Below are 18,429 nucleotides of genomic sequence, written 5' to 3' on the forward strand. Positions count from 1 at the left end.
CTATGGTACGGTCGGACAACCGTCCCTACCTCGCGCTACTGGTAGGATTTTTGCAACCACTGGGTAGGCCATGTAGATAGCACGGGCTCTTGCCTCCATCAGTCCTCACTTCAACAAAAACACGGCCAAACACCAGTGAACAGGCACTGAATGGAAATTCTCTGGTGTAGTACGCAACGACCGCAGTAGTTTTGTTGCCTGAAGACTTGCCTCGAAAAGGCTAATGTAACGCGCTCTCATATTGGCTAATAATGCCAAGAATCATGAATATTCACTGCGTGAGGAAACGTCACAAAATATTATATGCAATTTTTATTGGCTGACGACGAGTGTCAAAAAAGTAAATTAGTGGACTTACTTTATCGGGGCTTTCTTATTACAAGAGATAAGACTACCCTGGCGAGCAAGGATGAAAAACAAGTCGATATATTGCAGGAGTGCAAAGGCCACTGAATGCTTACCTCCTGGTCATGGGCGTCGCCAGGATTTTTTCTAGAGGGGGGCAAAAAAATGTTTTGCCAAAAAATGCTTGTAGTTCTCAACACATTCCCGATTTATCAGTTTTAGAGGGGGGCAGGGACATTTTGCCCCCCCCCCCCCCCCACTTATTAAATTTACACCACTTTGTCTTCGCGCCTCTTTTTCTTTTCTTTTTTTTCTTTTTTTCTTTTTTTCTTCCTTTTTTTTTTTTTTTTTTTTTGCTTTTCCAGGGGGGGGCAAGTGCCCCCCCTTGCCCCCCCCCCTCGCGACGCCCATGCTCCTGGTAAAGTTACCTGTTCTCAATTGTAAAAATGAGACGTATTCAACAGACCGTTTCCCGTATCGACACACGTTTTGCAAGACATTCTTGTGCACGTCATATCGATCGCCGGACACGTAAACATGAAAATAAAGACACATTTGACCTCAAATCATTAATAAACAAATTTTTTTATATTTACCTGTATGCAAACACAAAAATGATCATAAATCGCTTCGCAATGAACAGCGCCCTCGTGTGACGAAGAAAAAAGGACTGGCATTCGATGAACAGTGAGGGTTCAGACTTTCTCTGCGCTAAGCCGTGTCAAGTCACAGGCAAAATGGTTGGGCATTATCCCCCGCGACGGGTGGGTCTAAGTCCAGCTAAGCAAAACTGTTAACCACCAGGGTGGTTTTGTTCTGTGGCCTTACCTTTTCAGATGCATTCGAGTGATATCGGGCGATGACACAATGAAAGATTTTCTTGCAGTTGGTCATTTTGCCTGCCCCAGTTTCTACGAAGGAACCCGAGGGTACCTTGCCACGGACTGCAATTGCCTTGTCACATTCTTGTTGGAGAGCATCCCCCGCAGCTTGCAGTATTGCCCGAGACACAAGACCGAAATCAAGATTCAAGTCACTGCCCGCTGTGTTCACAATCACATCAGCCTGAAAATGATTACAGAAAAAATAATTATAAATTGAATAATTTAATACAATAAGCAAGTAATTACTATAGATTCAAATTTAAAAAAAAACGGGCATGAAAGGCTTCTAAAATTTTAGACAGGTGGTCATTAGGCCCCAGTTATGACGGGAAAATTTTCCGGGGGTTGCCTAAAATAATCCCCAAACCAGAATGATAAAGTGAGTGTACAGTTATGTATTGCCTTGATCAATCTATATTGTCAGTATTGAGTTTCGTTTTTGATTGATATATTTATACTTTGGAGGGGGGTTCTACTTGAACTTTATGTATAGGATAATATAAGAAGCGTAAATAGGCCTGGTGTTTTCGTGTAAACACGGCAGTGCAAGGCTCATCAACCTTCTGGCTTGTACCTTTTCGTCAGTGATGCTCCCTTTCTTCAGGGTAACATAGATGCCTTCATTTGTTGTCACGATGTTTGGCCCAAAATAGGTAAATTTTGTTGGTACTGCAACAGGTTCATCATCAGGCCCCCAGATTCCACGTGCACCTGTTGAGTTGTTGTTTCAACAAAGGAAAGCACAATGGTCAGTTAAACTAGAAATATGTTTGTCACATTGGACAAACACAGCTGTTTCGGCTCTTTGATATGACTCTGCGACATGTGATAACGTCATCATGATGTCTTTTTTTTTTAAATATGATCTATAACACATAGTCCCAGCTTAGGTTCATACCTAGCTACAACTAAATCGGACCTACAGCTCTATAAATATATAGGCCTTAGAAAAATGCCCCTTTAATGTGACGTCACATGACATGTGATGATGTCATCATTACTTCAGTTAAATTTTCACCTATAACACATCCTAGATAGATAAATTTCAAGTAGCAAACAAATAGGACCTATTTTTTTTTATAGATAAATAGACCTTTCATGTAACGTCAGATGACATGTGATGACGTCGCGAAGTCACGACTAAACACCTTCGCAAACCGTAAGTGCCAAAGTGGAAGGGTGGAAGAAAAACGTGTACAAAACTATTGAGAAGGAGTCTGGGAAAAAAGATAGAGGCCTATAAATGTCTATTATGATTTTTTTATGAGCGTCTGAGCAGTCAGGTAACTGATCAATTCCATGTACGAACAAAGTTCAATAACTTATCAGCTGTTGCTGCAAGACTTGTAGTTCTTCATATGACTTTGAAATATATACCTTTAAGATGACGTCACATGACTTATACTGACGTCATCATGACGTCTCATCTATTTTCACCTATAACACGTCCAAGTCACAAAGCAATATGTTTAGTAGTTCCCTAAATGTAGTGCCATAACATATGAACATTTAAGATGATGTCATATGACCTATGATGACGTCGTCATGACGTCACTTCAATGTTTACCTATATAAGTTTAAAAACAATCGGAATGACAGTTCTCTAGATATACGATTTTAAAATATGCAATGTAAGATGACGTCTAGTGACCCATGATGACGTCATCATGACATCACTCAAAATGTTACTTATAGCACATCCCCGGCATGACATTCGCTTGGCATGCAAAAGGTCCGTAGTTCGAGTCCCGGGTTGGCAATTACGATTTTGTTTCCTATTACCTTTTTTTTTTAATTCAGATCCTCTTTTCGGTTACACATTTTTTTCTTTGTCTGATTCCTGGCTCCAAAGTGAACATTAGAAAAAATTAGAAATCCGTATAAAATCACCTGATAACGTTATCATGACGTCACTCCATTGTTGATGTTTAACTGGTGCCCGACTATTTACCTACAAAGTTGTAAGCCAATGTGGTCCGTATTTCTGTAGATATACGACATATTATGACGTCATCACGACGACACTTGACAACGTTAGCATATGTAAAGCGGTCTACGTTCGTGTCATGTTTAGGCTTGATCCGATTAAAAACACTGTAAAATTTCCGAAGCATAAAAACAAATGTAAAATTCAAAATTCGTTAAACATCAGCCGATGACTTGATCATGACATAAATTATATTATAATGACAACATCTTAGTGTCTGCCGAGTTTCGTGACGATCCGACTTTGGTTTGTATGTCATTTGAAAAATAATATTTGTGATGACGTAATCATGACGTCACACATTTATCACTTTTTTGTGCACGTATGTATGTCCTTACAAACGTAATAAAAATAATTTTGAATATAGCGTACTGCGTTCGAGAGAAACGGCAATGCATATCAAAATTTTAAATATCCATATACTGTAAAATCATGCGATAATGTCATCATATAACATTACCTTAAATGCCAATAACACATCACGGTATAGGTACGTGCAAACATTCAACCCAATCGGACGCGCAATTCAGGAGATTTTGGCCTGCAAGGAATGCAACGTTACAGCCGTCTCACGTGACCAGCAATGCCGTCATTGTGACGTCATGCTTCGTGGTATGTCTTTTGTTGGTGTTCTGCCAGTGTGCCAAGTTGTAAGTGGGTCGGATTTTAAACAGTGCCAAGTCGGTTGGCTGAAAAATCGAGGCATGAAAAATAGGGAAATATAGGGTAACATGTAGTTTAGGATTTCTGCATTAAAGGGCCCATGAAGTGAGTATTTCTTAGGAACATATTTGGAACAACTTTCTAATCCTCTTAAGTGTAGGAAAACTAATTGACATCTCTTTTTGGTTAATTTTACTGCAAGTGCACTTCTTTAAACATTAAAACAATGTTCATGCTTTTCCGGAAAACTGAGGGCGATGTTGCCGTGATGTCTTTCCAAGAAGACACTGTTCATATTAGGTTTTTTGTTTGTTTGAAATTGTGAATCCAAATATTTGCTCATTGAAAACATTTGGCAGAAAAGTTTGCTCATTGGCTTACTGACACAACAACGAATCACTAAAGAACCGAAAGTTCACGACGGTGATTTATTAAACATTCTGGCAATTTTTTGCCCACAAACTAATTGCAACATTGAGGTTTTTGCCTGGAATAACATCACACTTTTGCTCAATATGAAAATTCGAATTAGTATTAAAAAAAGGCACCAAAACAAACTTGAAGACGGAAATATGAAAGTTGAAAATAAGGTTAAGTTGGACACAAAGGTGCATTTTCAAGGGCCCCTAATTGTGTTCATATTAGCCCAGTGTCTGAGGTGCTCGAATATTTCAAAATGAGTTTTTGGACGTGAAGTAGACTTCTCTGAATCCTGATGACACCCGCTTTTGTAATTTGGAATAGTTCTTCCGGGTGGAAATGCGACTTTCGTACGCGTGTCACGTGTTGGCTAAGTCAAAATTTCGCTACCAGGTGCAATGACGTGCAAAGCGGGGTATTTTTCGTTCTCTTTTTTTTGAACATTTATGCGGAAAATCCTAAAAGGAAGAACAAAATCAGAACCAAAACATATGCTTTTCCGCATGAGTTGCGGTAAAATCAAAAAGACAGCTAGGAAACTAGAAATATGCCTGTTCGATGTTAGTCTAAGATGGACTTTCGGTAGCACCTTCTGATTGCTCGTCGTCGTTTTCATTTTCTCCAATCACGTCGATCACACACTCGAGCTCCCTCTCGATGGATTCGAGAAACTTCTTTCCTTCGGTTTCACGGAAGAGCTGAACCATCGCGATCTTTGAGACAGGATATGGTTTCTCCTTGATTCCAGCCACAAGCTGGCTGATGAACTGACTGGCAGCATCCATGCCTTCTTCGTTTCCCTCGACAAGAAACCCCACGTTGTGTCCACTCATTTGTGGCTGGATGATGACTTGGTCTCTCTGGTGTTTGGCCATAAAATCAGTCAGTTCCTGGCCGTTATATGTGTTGATCATACGAACCTTGCTTCTGTTAGTGCGGATGGTACCCTTTACTTTGACAGTATCCTTCAAGAATGCCAGAATGTGCTTTTTGGTTCCTTTCAACTCGTGTCGGAATCCAGCGAGCTCTATATTTCCTGCAGAACAAGCACAGCAAAAGACAAAATAGTAATAATATAGGGCAAATTAAAGCATTCACGTAATAAAACATAAATTCTAAAAGTAATTGGAGTACTCAATACTTTTTTCTTACCCGAATGATAATTGATGTCAGCCTTGACAAATACATTTTTGTTGATGCCTGCGACTAACTGGCTTCCATCTTGGCTTTTCAGAACAGCTATCACAGCAGGCCCGTTGATACGGATCACATCCTCTTCTATTTCCTGATCAATATACATTTTTGCCTGAGATGTATCCTTTTCGCTGGACCCATATATCATGATTTTGCCATCTGCAGAAATGGTGCAAGCAACGTTGATATCCTTTGACCTAAATATCTCGTGTATTTTGTCGGAAACATCGCGAATGATCGCCGTTTTGCCTCTTCCCGTCTGAAACTCCATTCTGTTCAGTCCATCCATTTGTCTCCTCATCCATAACTCTGCTTCCACGACATTCTTCCTCGTTCCTTCCAGGATCAGCCCCATTTGCCCTTGAAAAGATGCGATGGTGATTTTCAGGTCTGGGAACATCTGTTCCATCTTACGGTGAATACCGCATTGTGTGAAAATCTTAAGCTCATTTGGTGGCATGACGATCTCCTCCTTTGTTGGCTGGGCATCACTATCAGCCTTTGCTTGCAACTCCTTGATGAGAACCATGATGTCAGCTGCCGCTGCGTTTACATCTTGTTGCTCCCCCACCAGTTGTACGGAGTGAGTCTGGTCATCCAGGTCTGAGCAGATATGAGTGGCCTTGACCTTTGCCAGTTTGGTACTTGCTTCCTTCCACAACGAACTCGGGACATCAACTGCAGTTGATTTGCATCTATTCAGAAAGCCTGTCAAAACCTCGTCGCACCGTTGAGACCAGTTAAGCCAAGAATACTGACGCTGTCCGTCCTCCGGTATGGGTTCGAGTCTGGCGGCCGTTTTCTTGTCACCATCGGGCCAGTGTAGGAGGGCTCTTACCTGCTTCAACTCTACCACCAACTTCTTTTTTGTGTGTTTGCCCTTCGCTCCAAAGATGAATTCCATGATGTCCTGAGGTACCTGCACAGATATTGGCTTAGGGGTGTGTGGCGTTGGAACATCTAATTCACTCAGTCGTCCCAAGCAGTCATGGTATTCTTCAACCGACACTTCAGCGCTGCCCACCTTGTGAGGTCCTTTCTTGGACAATACATCAGCAACAACTACGAACAGAAAATATTTCAGACTCCCCTTTAAAAAACCGGCAAGGAATTCAAGCAGCATTTTGAAAACTTAAAAGACATAACGCAAACCGCATATACTGACAGTCACTTGTTTGGTGTTTATAGGCCCGATAATTTTGGGAGGCCTTTTCGCACAAATTGCCCCAAAAGAGTACAGTGATTATCATGAAATTAAAATGCTGTTGACAAATTTGGAAAGTTTTTTTTATTTGCAAGCAAATGGAAGTGAAATTATGCTAAGTTTCTTCATACCTTTCCAGTCCTCAAAGTACACAATTGCCTGGTCTTCTGCACTTCCTATCAATACTTCTCTCACACCACCGCCACCACTCTTCTTTTTGTTGTCAAAATACAGCTCGATAAACTCCAAAGACATTTTGTCTGTCAATCCTGGAAAAAAAACATGAATCGTTTAATTAACAGTACCTAATTTTTGTTTTGATATAAAACACACAAGATCTCAGTTTCGAATATATTGAATTCGATTCGAGTTAAGATAGACCCATGCTTTTAAATAACACGTAGGAAAGGTTGAGAACCGTTAATACAAACAAACCTTGCACCAGGATACAGTCAGACTCGTGCACCACTTCAGCTGTCACCCGGGCTTTCTGTAGCTTCTTTGAGCAAACCTTCCGTATGACTTTCTGCAAGTCTGTGTAACAGTCAAAGACATACATGTGAAACTAACGTCGACACAATTGCTGCAAAATGTGAAATGGAAATACGGATGCATGGATGGTATATGATAGCGTAACATATAAACAGGATTTCAAACGCGTACCAATCAATTTCATTCAAACTGACGTAGAATTAACCATGTGACAGATTCAAATCGACTTCGATCTTTTTTTGGTTAGTAGTCATCAATTTCAATTAAAACAAACCCACCGGTTTGAGCCTGAAATTGTATCTTGTCTTTTGTGTAAACTTGAACAATTAATTACCACCTTATTAATAATACATGGATTAAAAAAAGTACAGAGTATCTCCCTCTTTTTGACGTCCTCTTTTTCACAGTTTAAAAAAATACATCGCATATATACATACAGCTTTTCAACAACGTAAACATCTTCCCAATCAGGTAAATATTTATTGAGTTATGACCAATTCAAAACAAGCACCGCTTTTTCATTTTGTCCACGGCAACTGATATTTTGACTGCTGCAATAAGAACAAGGGCCGAAACTTGAATTTCTAAAACAAAAAAGGATACCAAGTAGAGGGCAGAGGCAAAGCAGCAAAGTAAACATCTAAGAAGTTAATCAAACAGTTCTTTTCAGGACTACCATTACTTCCAAAGGAATACATGTACATTGTTGGAAAAAAATTAAACATAAAATCAGCAAAATAAATGGAGATTGAAAAATTAAAGAAAGCAAAACTACCCCCACCCCAATTCCCTTACGTTCCTTACAAAAATTAATGACAATCGAGACTGTGGACAGAATGAAATATCGGCACTTATTTTGAGTTGGCCATAACTCAAAAAATATTTACCCGATCTGAAAGGGTTCGGTTTTTGTGAGACACCCTGTATATGGTTATCATGGTAATGACACTAATTACCTGGGATGTCTTGTGCAAATGTACACAATGCTGTTCCAGGTTTCTCCCCGTACTTGACAATTGGCTCATCCATACCAGAGCAGTTCTCCAGGTAAAGCTCCACATGCTCCATAGGGCACCCATCCGGGATCCCTCTGAGAACCAAGCATTGCTTCTTGACTGGACGAGGGCGGGTTTTTCTCTTGACAAACAGGCTCACCGACAGTTTTACGCCTCCGAGCTTGTGAGTTTTCCCCGCCACCGCTCTTGCAACTACGGATAAAACATCATATCATAAGCCCAGTGTTGACGATCAAGTCACTTAAAAACAGACATTAGGTTTTGCCTGAATTGGTAACAACTTGGGTAATACAATGTAACTGTTTCCAGACAGCTGCAATTGCCTAATATAGCAAAGAATTTCATTTAATGAGAGATATATATCTGAACCTGGCATGCCTAGGCCATCTCAGTGGGTCAAAGCAATTAGGAAGCAGTCTACATTTAGATCTTAATCAAACAAATCTGCTTGATCAAAATATCCGGCTAACAGTTGTTTAACATAGACAATATATAAAGCTCATTTCCCTCTATGACTTTGCCAAGTGACCAGGTGAATGCAGAGGAATATGAAGAAAAAAACCTAGTGAATGTTTCCTCAACTTCCCCATCTATAACATTTTCGTTAATATACAAACGTTTGTAACGTTTATCGTTGAGGACAGTCATGGGCGTCCTAGACCATTTTGAATGGGGCGGGGGTGCCATCATGAATTTTGCAGACGGACCGTCACGCAAAATGTGCGTAGTTCATATTTTCCGCCCAAAATGATCCTTTTAACGTCATTTCTAACTTTTTCCACAAATATATGAATGGTTAATTATTATGTTGATTACTTTGAATGTATTTAATTTTTCAGTGGGATAAATTCAACTTCAAAAGTAAATGATCGTCAAAATCTAGCCCTATCATTATATTGAAAAGTTTTCGACATTTACTCGTCGCAAAACAGCGTGCACACGCTCAGTACGTGTCCGCATACCGTGATCAGGCCCGTTCCCTGAACCCAGACTGGGGGTCTTTAAATCCTAAAGTGACATTTTATATATGCGGCGAGCACGGAGCGTAAAGCGCCGAGTGCGTTGGGTCCGGGGCCCGCTAAAGGGCCCCGGGAAAATTGTGGATTGTTGACGCTCTTTGGTGCAATCTGAGGCATTTCCTTAAGGAGATGGAGATGGGTCATCAAAGTTTGATATATTACATCACAAACATCACATCAAAACTGTTTCTTGACTGTCATTCGAGATTTGCCCTTTTTTTAGCTTGATCCATGATTTTGAGTCGTCGCTAAGAATCAGCTCAATTCGTAACTGCCTGCGAGCGAGCACGTGCGTGTGTTTTGCACAGCTGTAGCTGTCAACCGCCGTATATAAAGCGCCTCGTGCGGCAGCTCAAGCCGACATGACAGAATGTCTACAATCTTTTGCCATGGGTTGCAGAACCTGATTTTAGCTTGGCAGGGTTTTGAGCAGCGGTGTTTATTATTTACATTCTCCATTTTTTCTTCATTCCTCTTCCTTTCCCCTTCCTTCTCCATTCTTCATTTTCTATTTTGCCGACAACACCATGATTGTGTATATTGACTAATGGGAGACCCCCTTACCACCACCCCCCTGTAGCGACACCCGTGAGGTCAGTCACCATTTAGGACACACATCAAACAAGGACAACGCGCATACAAGGGTATACCTGATGGGTTGCTGTATTTAATTCGGATGGTCCCGGTTTCGGCGTCCATCTCCCACGTTTCTATTTCACCGCCTTTAGATTTACGCGGACTCTCAAAATACAGCCGCAGCATTTCCTCCGATGTTGTGGATTTGAAACTGGTCACTTCAACTATATGAACGCACTCCTCTTCCTGGCCTTGGTTATCCTAGGAGTCATCAAGCACAAACGATCACAGAGATGATTAATTAATTTGTACACTGCATGCAAAAACATTTCGACAACATTAATAATACATTTACGTCATAGGCTTAATGTTTGCGTGCTAGCTCTGAAAGGCTTTTTTTCGAAACACAACATTTCCCCTTTGACAATAAATGTTGTGGTCCGAAGGAGGATATTGCCAAGTTATTGTCTGGCTTTGCAGATTAATTCCTAGGAGGAATTCGTGGAGGATTGGCCTTTAAAATGCCATTCAACCTGTTGTGATGTATACCCTTCTCCTTCTGTACCAAAACAGTATGGAGTTCTGCAACGCCACGGCAGCAACAAAACTTTCTTCAGGAATGACATCATACTCAAATTCACAGGTCATATTTAATGGTAATACAAAATGACGTAGAACTACAGCTTTACTTCCTGACTTGTGATATTGTAATTAGTCGTTGATTTGCACAAAGACTTTTAGAGGATCATGATGTTCATTTTTTTAGAAAGATTTTCTGTTATATAGGGCGGAGATACAACGCTTTATCCAACAGCACGATCTTTTCAGGCCTGCCCGACGGTCTACTTTCAAAATGTACAACTTCAATCTAAAATGGAGGGTTTCACACACTACAATGTAGCACAGTTATACATACCCGTTTCCCCTCCTCTTCTGCGGGAACGGGTTTGTGTTCACGGGTAAGAGTTGTACGAACAGCGGTGCCTGGAACCCTTTCACGTAGACCCATCTGAAGAGCAGAAGGTGCACTCTTGTCCCTTGCGGAGTTTCCATCAAGATGGCCAGGAGCCTTCAAAGGTGCCGTAGATGGAGACGCAGTAACAGGCGCCATGGGTGAAGGTGCTGGAGAATTCGCTAAACATGGCTCAAAGGGGTCTCGAGCGTGATGAGGTGTATGTGTCGATTTCTCATAGCAGCTGGCCTGATGCGACCTCCAGCCGGCTGACCTGCCAAAGGGGTTGCCCTCGTGCCGAGATGATAGGGAGCGATCAGATATACTTTCAGCACGCCAAGCCCCGCCTGTACTTGCGCCAAATTCATCGTCCTGTATGTGTAATGTGTCCTGCTTTCAAAACCGTTCAAAATGTGTAAGTTTTCACACAGAGTCTGACCAATATCTGTGTAGAAACTTGCGAAATGTAACTCATCATGAAACTGATAACTCATTAAAAACAGAAAGTCCGCAAACCGTTGACAGAAACAGCACTATTACAAAAAATTACTAAATAATATATTTTACTGCTAATAATCTGGACCTGCGGAATGTAACTTAAAAACAATAACCTATTAAAAACGGAAAGCCGATTAAACCAATAACAAAAACATTGATACCGAAGTGTCTATAATTCGGGCTGCTATACACTACGATTAATACCCACCCAATTTAGAATCTCAATATCTAAATCAGATTCTACGGGTGGTGCTGCGAACCCTGAACCTGGGAAGAACGACTGAACTTGAAGAGGAAGAGTTTCTTTCCCCCAAATCAGCTCGTGGTGTTCTTTAGCTAAAACGGCATTAACGCCTGTGAAAAATAACAAAACACACAAACAATAGTTGAAATCATCCAAAATCACGACTCCCAAAGGAAGTATAATAATAAAAAATTTCAAAAGGAGGGGGAAAATTAAATCCGAAATTTATGTAAGTGAGTATCACTGCTTGTGTTCGACAATATCAGTGGGTGTGTAAATACAAAAACATTACTCTGTTTCACATTCATCATGTGAAAATAAAAACATGCCGCCCAAAAAAAATGTATAATGACTTTTGTTTAAGGACACTTTCAAGAGAGCACGCACCATCCTCGACTCGAAAACGCGCTTACCGCGATATGATATTAGTTGGAAAGATCATTAAAAATTGGAATGTGAACCTTCACATAACCATACTTTCAATAATCAATATTGATGTTTGCATGTAATTACTGCGCGAAGAAATTCCATGGCTTCATTCACTCCTGGAAAAATGTACAGGTAGGACAAAACTCGCTGCCGAGCCGAATGTAAACAAATGGGGTTCACAATGAACATTATCTCCATAAAGTGTAAGGGCACTATGTGGATTTTTTTTCTCTGACCCAGAGCTGGTAAGCAATCAATATCAAAATCTAAATTTGAGCGATCTCCAGACAAAAATATACCTTTTTAATGGTTCACTAGAGATTGTGGTTGTAACTGAACAACTCCCATAATATTTTGATTGTTCCCATAATATTTTGATTGTCTATTGGATGGTACAGAATGATTTTATGATTTGTCAAAAAAACTGTAACTTTTTAAAATTGCACTTCCTGTTACACCGGAAATAAGGGTCAAATGACCTTGACATTTAAGGAGGCACACCTTAAACACACTATAATGCAATATGCAAAGACTTGGCATTCATACCTTATCATATTACTGAGAGAAGATGACCACGAAATTGCCGACTTATTCCTGACTTAATAACATTAGAATACAAGGCTAAATACGGTAATCTTCATAAAAAAACTATTTATCTTTGAATGACACTTCATGCTCATAAGGTATTAACCCCAACAGAGTGATAATTAGTGAGAGATAATAATCGGAGTCTATAATTAACACTTTGGTAACACAGAAAGTAAGGGTCGTGACCCTTAAATTCCAGAAGGCACATTTTCAGATCAAGATAATGTATTGTGTAAAGAACTGGAATCGTCGTATTGTTGAGATAATATGGCTACAATGTTGCCTCATTAAATATTCGTAATGCCATAACATGAGAACAATAAACTTACCGCACGGTTATAATAATGCAACTCACTTATCTTCGAATGTTGCTTTATGCTAATATAAGGTATTTACCCCATCAGATTAACAATTCATGAAAAAGAATATAAACAAATTAAAGCGGCCTAATATTTCATCCTTAAGCCCCCTTTACACAGGGCTGCGACCTTTGTACAAACTATGAGCGACCAAAAAATGGTCAGGACGCTCTATGGTCGCCTAAGCCCAGATAATCATGTTTCTATGTAACTGCTCCAGCGATCCTTGTGCCTCCCTTGAACCACCGAAACTGCAATTTTCGGGCATTTTTATGTCGAGCTTCGAGCGCCGACCTGTGCGTTTACTGAGCCACTTGCCTGCCTCCCCTGTGCAACCTACGGCCATGGTGGCTCAAGGGTTGCCGTGGTCGCAGAATGGAGGCACAGCGGTCGCCACAGTCATCGTTCAATGCACGCTATTGGTCGGCCAAAGGAGGCACAAGGGAGGCAGAAGCATCGCCCAGATTGTCGGTAAAGGCCCTGTCACACTGTCTGCGATCTTATATGCGCTCTCACTGCGTCCTTGAAAAATAGCTAGGGCGCAACAACAACTTCTAGATCGCAGCGACAGCTACATAGGTCGCCAGATGGGCGCCAGAGGGTCTTAATGGTCTCTGATGAGCAACACCTCTGCGCTCTGGCCAGGGCGCCGTAATGACGCAACTCGGGCGCTGTGCGAGCGTGAATCGTGCGACATTGAAATGGCATTGAGACAGCTTAGGCGCAAGGCAGTCGACGTAGTCTTCATGAGAAAGTAACTCGACTGCGATGAACTTGTAGAATAATTTTTTTAAACTGGACTTTGTATTGACCGTTTTGTCGTGGTATTTATGCAGTGCAAGTGACGTCACATGAGCGTATTTTGGTCGAATAGAGAGCGCGACGCATGCTACTAGGACGTATCAACAGTGAGCAGAGCGTAGTGTGGGCGCAGTGACAGCGCAGCGGCAGCGACTAGATCGAGTAATTTGGCTTGACAGGGGCGCATAAAGAGCGAGTTGAACGCATCGTAGGCGCGGGAAGAGCACAGTATGAAGGTAGCTTGAGCTTCTTTGAGACAGAAAGTTGTCACTTTGTTGCGTCCTCGCTGCGATTGTTAAATTTATGGAAAGAAATGGTCGCCGTAAGGTCTCCTATGAGAGCGCATATAATGTGACAGGCCCTTTAAATTTGCAACTGAACGGATCTATTACGTGGCGACCATAGGCCGACCATTGTGCATCCATTCTGCAATCACGGCAATGCTTGTGCCTGCCTTCTGTCTCATTTGAGCCACCTTTGAGCAACCAGCCTCCTCGGCGATCTTTGTGCGACTGTTTTAAACATGTTCAAATCTGTACGACGACCATGGCATCCATAGCGATGACTGAACATCCTGTGTACCACCTTTGAACGACCTAGGCAACCATTCGGCCTCCTATGAGCCTCTATAAACAGCGACCTGGCCAGTTTTATGAGTCCCAAAGGTCGCTGCCCTGTGTAAAAGGGGTCTTAGCAAGGACTTCTTTAGAGGCAAATGACAGAGGAACAAAATACAACATGTAGGGAACACACAAACATGCAGGGTTGGAATGAGAAACATTCCAACAAACCAGTGTCAGCAAACCAGTGGGTGGCGATCAAATGGGATAATGAAACAGAGGATTGTGCTGGTAAAGGAACAGAAGGGGTTAAAGGAAGGAAGGATGCCGGGGGAAAAATAGAGTAGTCATGAAAGTGGCATTAGTATAAATTGGCAAAAGGGGGTGAAAATAGGGAAGGCTGAGGAAAACAATTGGATAAGGAAAATGAGGGCAATGAACATGATGTTAGTGTGAAAGTGGGCAAAAGTTTGTTATATAGTGCTCCTCACATGGTGTGTATGAGGCGTCTAGTGCAATAGTGTAGTCGTAGTTAATTTTGCACACCCCACTTTCTATCTTACGCTGCTGCCGCTGACTAGCCCCATTTGTGGTCAAAAGGGGAGCCGAGTGCGTAACGCTTCCCCTGCCAGTACATATAGCCTCTCCAACATCAAGATACCTGCAGTCCTCGTGGCAGCACACGGTAACTTGGCATCTTGCGATCCCAGGCTGAACTGTGGGAGATCTTGGGGCAGCAGTTGGCCCAAGAGACATGGTGTTCAGGCTCACCGGCATGTGGACACGCCCTGGTGCCATGTCAACCACTGCCCGGGGATATGGGTCAAATAGTCCTGGGATCCCACTTGGATTCCAAACCTGGGCAGGAGGGGCTCATAAACCTGGCAAGGCAGCCCTCGTAAGAGAAGGAAAACTCTTATCTCAAACCACCCGTCACAGGAGAGGAGTTGCGACCACCCGAGCACTACTTTCGCAAATAAAAAGCCCAATCATGATCGTAAATCCGATGAAGAATCGTATACTGCCAGGGCCGGAGTCGAGGGGATTCGTGCACGCTCATCTTGTGAACATCGTGATGGTGCTCCATCAAACCCCAAGGAACAAGATGCCTTGGGAAGGGGAGCAGCTGACGGGTGCCGGAGAACCGACGCGCTACTAAGATGTAAGAGGAGCTGGACTCAATGCCACCATGAATGTGTAAACAAATCAGGGAGGACAATTAGAGGGTCAAGGAGCTAGTGCATAGGATGAGGAGACACAGAGTGGCCCTGTCTTGGATCCAGGAGAACAGGAGGGTGCTTGCTGATGGAATAAGAGAAATCGTGGTTACCAACATGATTGAGTTTTACAACCTTGTCACGGCTTCGGCTTGGAGAAACGAAGCTCAGGCGGCAACTGGTTGGGTTGGGCACATGCTGAGTATAGAGAGGCACAGAGGTTGCTAATCGTTGTAGAGTAATCACTGCATGTTCAAAATCAATCCAGTCCTCTCCACCGTAGTGGCCTAAGCGCTAACTCTCTTAGCACTCGAAGAGAAGAAGAGGAAGTTCTGTGATGATGTAAGACGAGCGGTAGAGGCTGTTCCCAAGCATCACTTCCTTGCCATCCTTGGAGACTACAATGCTCGCCTGGGTCAGAGAGACGTTCCTTTCACTTTTCATCAAGTCACGATTGATGAAGGGGTGCGTCTGCTGGAACCGATAGAGAACTACTCTCTTCTTGCCAACAACACGCTGTTAGAAAAGCGAGAGGGAAGGCTGTAAACGTGGCTGTCACCAGCAGGGTCGAAATCGTGACCAGGAGGAAATGGCGTAACAGCATAATTATCTCTTGCGCCCACATTATCTTCGCTACGGTAGGATCAGATCATAGAGTTGTGGTGACGAAGGTGCGTCTCAGCCTCCAAGCACTGAGAAAGGCAGTCACGAGAAGGGTGAAGTACAAATGGGGAAAGCTCAAGGGAAACATGAACCTACAGGAGAGGTACACCATAGAAGCTCACAATCGGCTCCAGGTATTGACGGAGGAGCGGGAATCTTCAACCGACCGCTATGACCAGTTTGTGAAAGCAAACGAAGAGCCGCGGAGGTCTGCATGGACAAGGTTCCCAAGGCGAAGAGGTGGGCGAAAGCCTCATCGGATGGCCTACAGATATCTTGTAGCAGACTACAAACAAGAAGGTCCTAGTCGACCAAATGCACGCGATGAGCTGAAAGCTGATCAACGAGATTACTGGTAGAAAGTCTCCTTATCCCTCTCAGATCAAGGGAGATACCGATGAGCGACAGGTTGAGGCATGGTACAACCACTTCAAAACCTTCGTGGTGCTGAACCAGAGGTGTTGGATGCTCAGGTGGAGGTGGAACAAGTGTTCAAGGACCTGGACATGGTGGATGGTCCATTCAACCACGAGGAGTATATCAAGGCAAAAGGGGGTGTACAAGGCTGGGAAGTGCTATGGGGAGGATAGTGTCGTCCCAGAGGTCCTGAAGTATGTCCCCATCGACGACCTCGTACTCGACGTTGTCAACAAGTTATATGAGAATGGGGAAATACCAGATCAGTGGTGCATTTTTATTAATATCATCCCGGTTCCGAAGTCGGGTAAGTCTTAGCTCCTTTGTGGATGGAGCGTCTTCGGACTGTTCAACCGTATGGTCTCAACGTCTAACACGTGACTCAGTGTTGGCGCGGATCAGGTTGTTCATTCCATTGTGTCAGTGATTGTTGCGGGAAACTTGGCGTGCTAAGACTCCAGAATCCTGCTGTGTTTACTGATGTTGAAAGATGTTGTTGATCCGTAGTCAGTGATGGTTTTGGCGGAAATCTTGGTTTGTAATTATACCAGAATCGCATTGCGGTCACTGTAAAATAGTTACAGGACTGTAAAAATGAACCTTAAAATTGACGTCACGTGACCCCTGATGACGTCGCATTGACCCATCTTCAGATGATGGTTAATAACTATGCAAAGTTCAAATTTGATCGTATTGAAAAAAAAACAGTTCCGAAGGTGGCTTGTACAATGAAAACGTGTTTAAAACCTATGGGACAAATTGTATGGTTAACTATTTACGACACATCGTGTCGCCTTTTCAACATGCGACGCCAATACATGCGACGCAACGGCTCAACTGTTGTGCCGCCACGCATTCTCCATTGTTTCTGTACACACTCAGGTGTCGCGTCGTTCCGTCACGTCACCCTTTCCATTTTGCAGTGTGTGTGCTTATATACGTCTCCCATTATGTCGTGCGTTGCGTTGCACCACCGTGCTGTACTGAGAGGTTTCTTGATCCTTTGTTCCAAGATAAAAATATTCATAACTTAAGTGGGCTGTCTTTAATGAAACAGATGTCTGCCCGATCACTCTGCGTTTGTAACTCAAGAAACGCTAACCTCTAGTTTCTTCTTTTTTTCCTGGAAATGAACTTGTAACTTTGAACATAAATCGAGTCTCTTCCCGAGTGGTGCTTAAAAACCGAAGCATTACTCTAGTTATATAATTTATGCAAATAATTAGTGAGGAATGTCAAACAAAGATTGGCATGAAGACGTCATTACCCAAAAGGATGCCCTCTAGCGGTACGTCAAAAGATAAATAAAACTTTTGAATTTAAATACCATTCGTTACAATTTTACAAAATTGCCCTTATATTCTTCGTACAACCTCAAAGAACTTTGCGAATCGTGACGTCATCAGACCGGATTTTTTTTCGGGAAAATTCAAAATTGATCAGTTTTCTTTCCTTTACATTTAAATTCGTCATTTGATCCGTGTCCAATGACTGTGTTCGTACTGTTTTTTTTTACCCTGTCCAATGTTGACATTGGGCTTCCAAATATTTGAAGACATCAAACCGAAAGTTATGTGTTGTTGATACACACACATAATAATTGTAATTTCAATATTTTCAGAGGTTCTGTTCACTGCATGATGAACGTTTATCCTGTCTGAACTAAATGAATATGTAGCTTGAACATTTTAACTGATGACGTCAACAAACCGGAAGTACCGTGTACGTTTAAATAATTTGTTTACTGATATACAGGGTGAGTAAAGAAAAGGAAACCCAAAAGGCATGACCATTTGTTTAATGAAGTTCTGCATGAAGCGCTTTCAAAAGGAAGGATACTAAAGCCAAATTAATAGGCTTTGTTTGAGTACAAGAATCATTCAAATCACTCGACTTTTCAA

The 18,429-nt window shown here is 42.2% G+C and overlaps 1 protein-coding gene across 1 annotated transcript in view; it reads right to left on the bottom strand.

Annotated features, from left to right (window-relative positions):
- Positions 1-18,429, bottom strand: part of LOC119720204 (protein mono-ADP-ribosyltransferase PARP14-like) — a 35,247-nt gene that overhangs the window by 15,671 nt on the left and 1,147 nt on the right. The window contains exons 2-11 of the mRNA XM_038189792.1: positions 11,459-11,604; positions 10,717-11,124; positions 9,875-10,061; positions 8,146-8,397; positions 7,133-7,231; positions 6,829-6,966; positions 5,452-6,555; positions 4,889-5,335; positions 1,804-1,940; positions 1,174-1,410 (exon numbers count right to left, since the gene is read on the bottom strand). Coding sequence (XP_038045720.1) covers positions 1,174-1,410; positions 1,804-1,940; positions 4,889-5,335; positions 5,452-6,555; positions 6,829-6,966; positions 7,133-7,231; positions 8,146-8,397; positions 9,875-10,061; positions 10,717-11,124; positions 11,459-11,604 — 3,155 coding nt within the window. The remainder of the gene's footprint in view (positions 1-1,173; positions 1,411-1,803; positions 1,941-4,888; positions 5,336-5,451; positions 6,556-6,828; positions 6,967-7,132; positions 7,232-8,145; positions 8,398-9,874; positions 10,062-10,716; positions 11,125-11,458; positions 11,605-18,429) is intronic.

This window comes from Patiria miniata, unplaced genomic scaffold (genome assembly GCF_015706575.1).
Source record: "Patiria miniata isolate m_02_andy unplaced genomic scaffold, ASM1570657v1 HiC_scaffold_9, whole genome shotgun sequence".
Taxonomy (NCBI): domain Eukaryota; kingdom Metazoa; phylum Echinodermata; class Asteroidea; order Valvatida; family Asterinidae; genus Patiria; species Patiria miniata.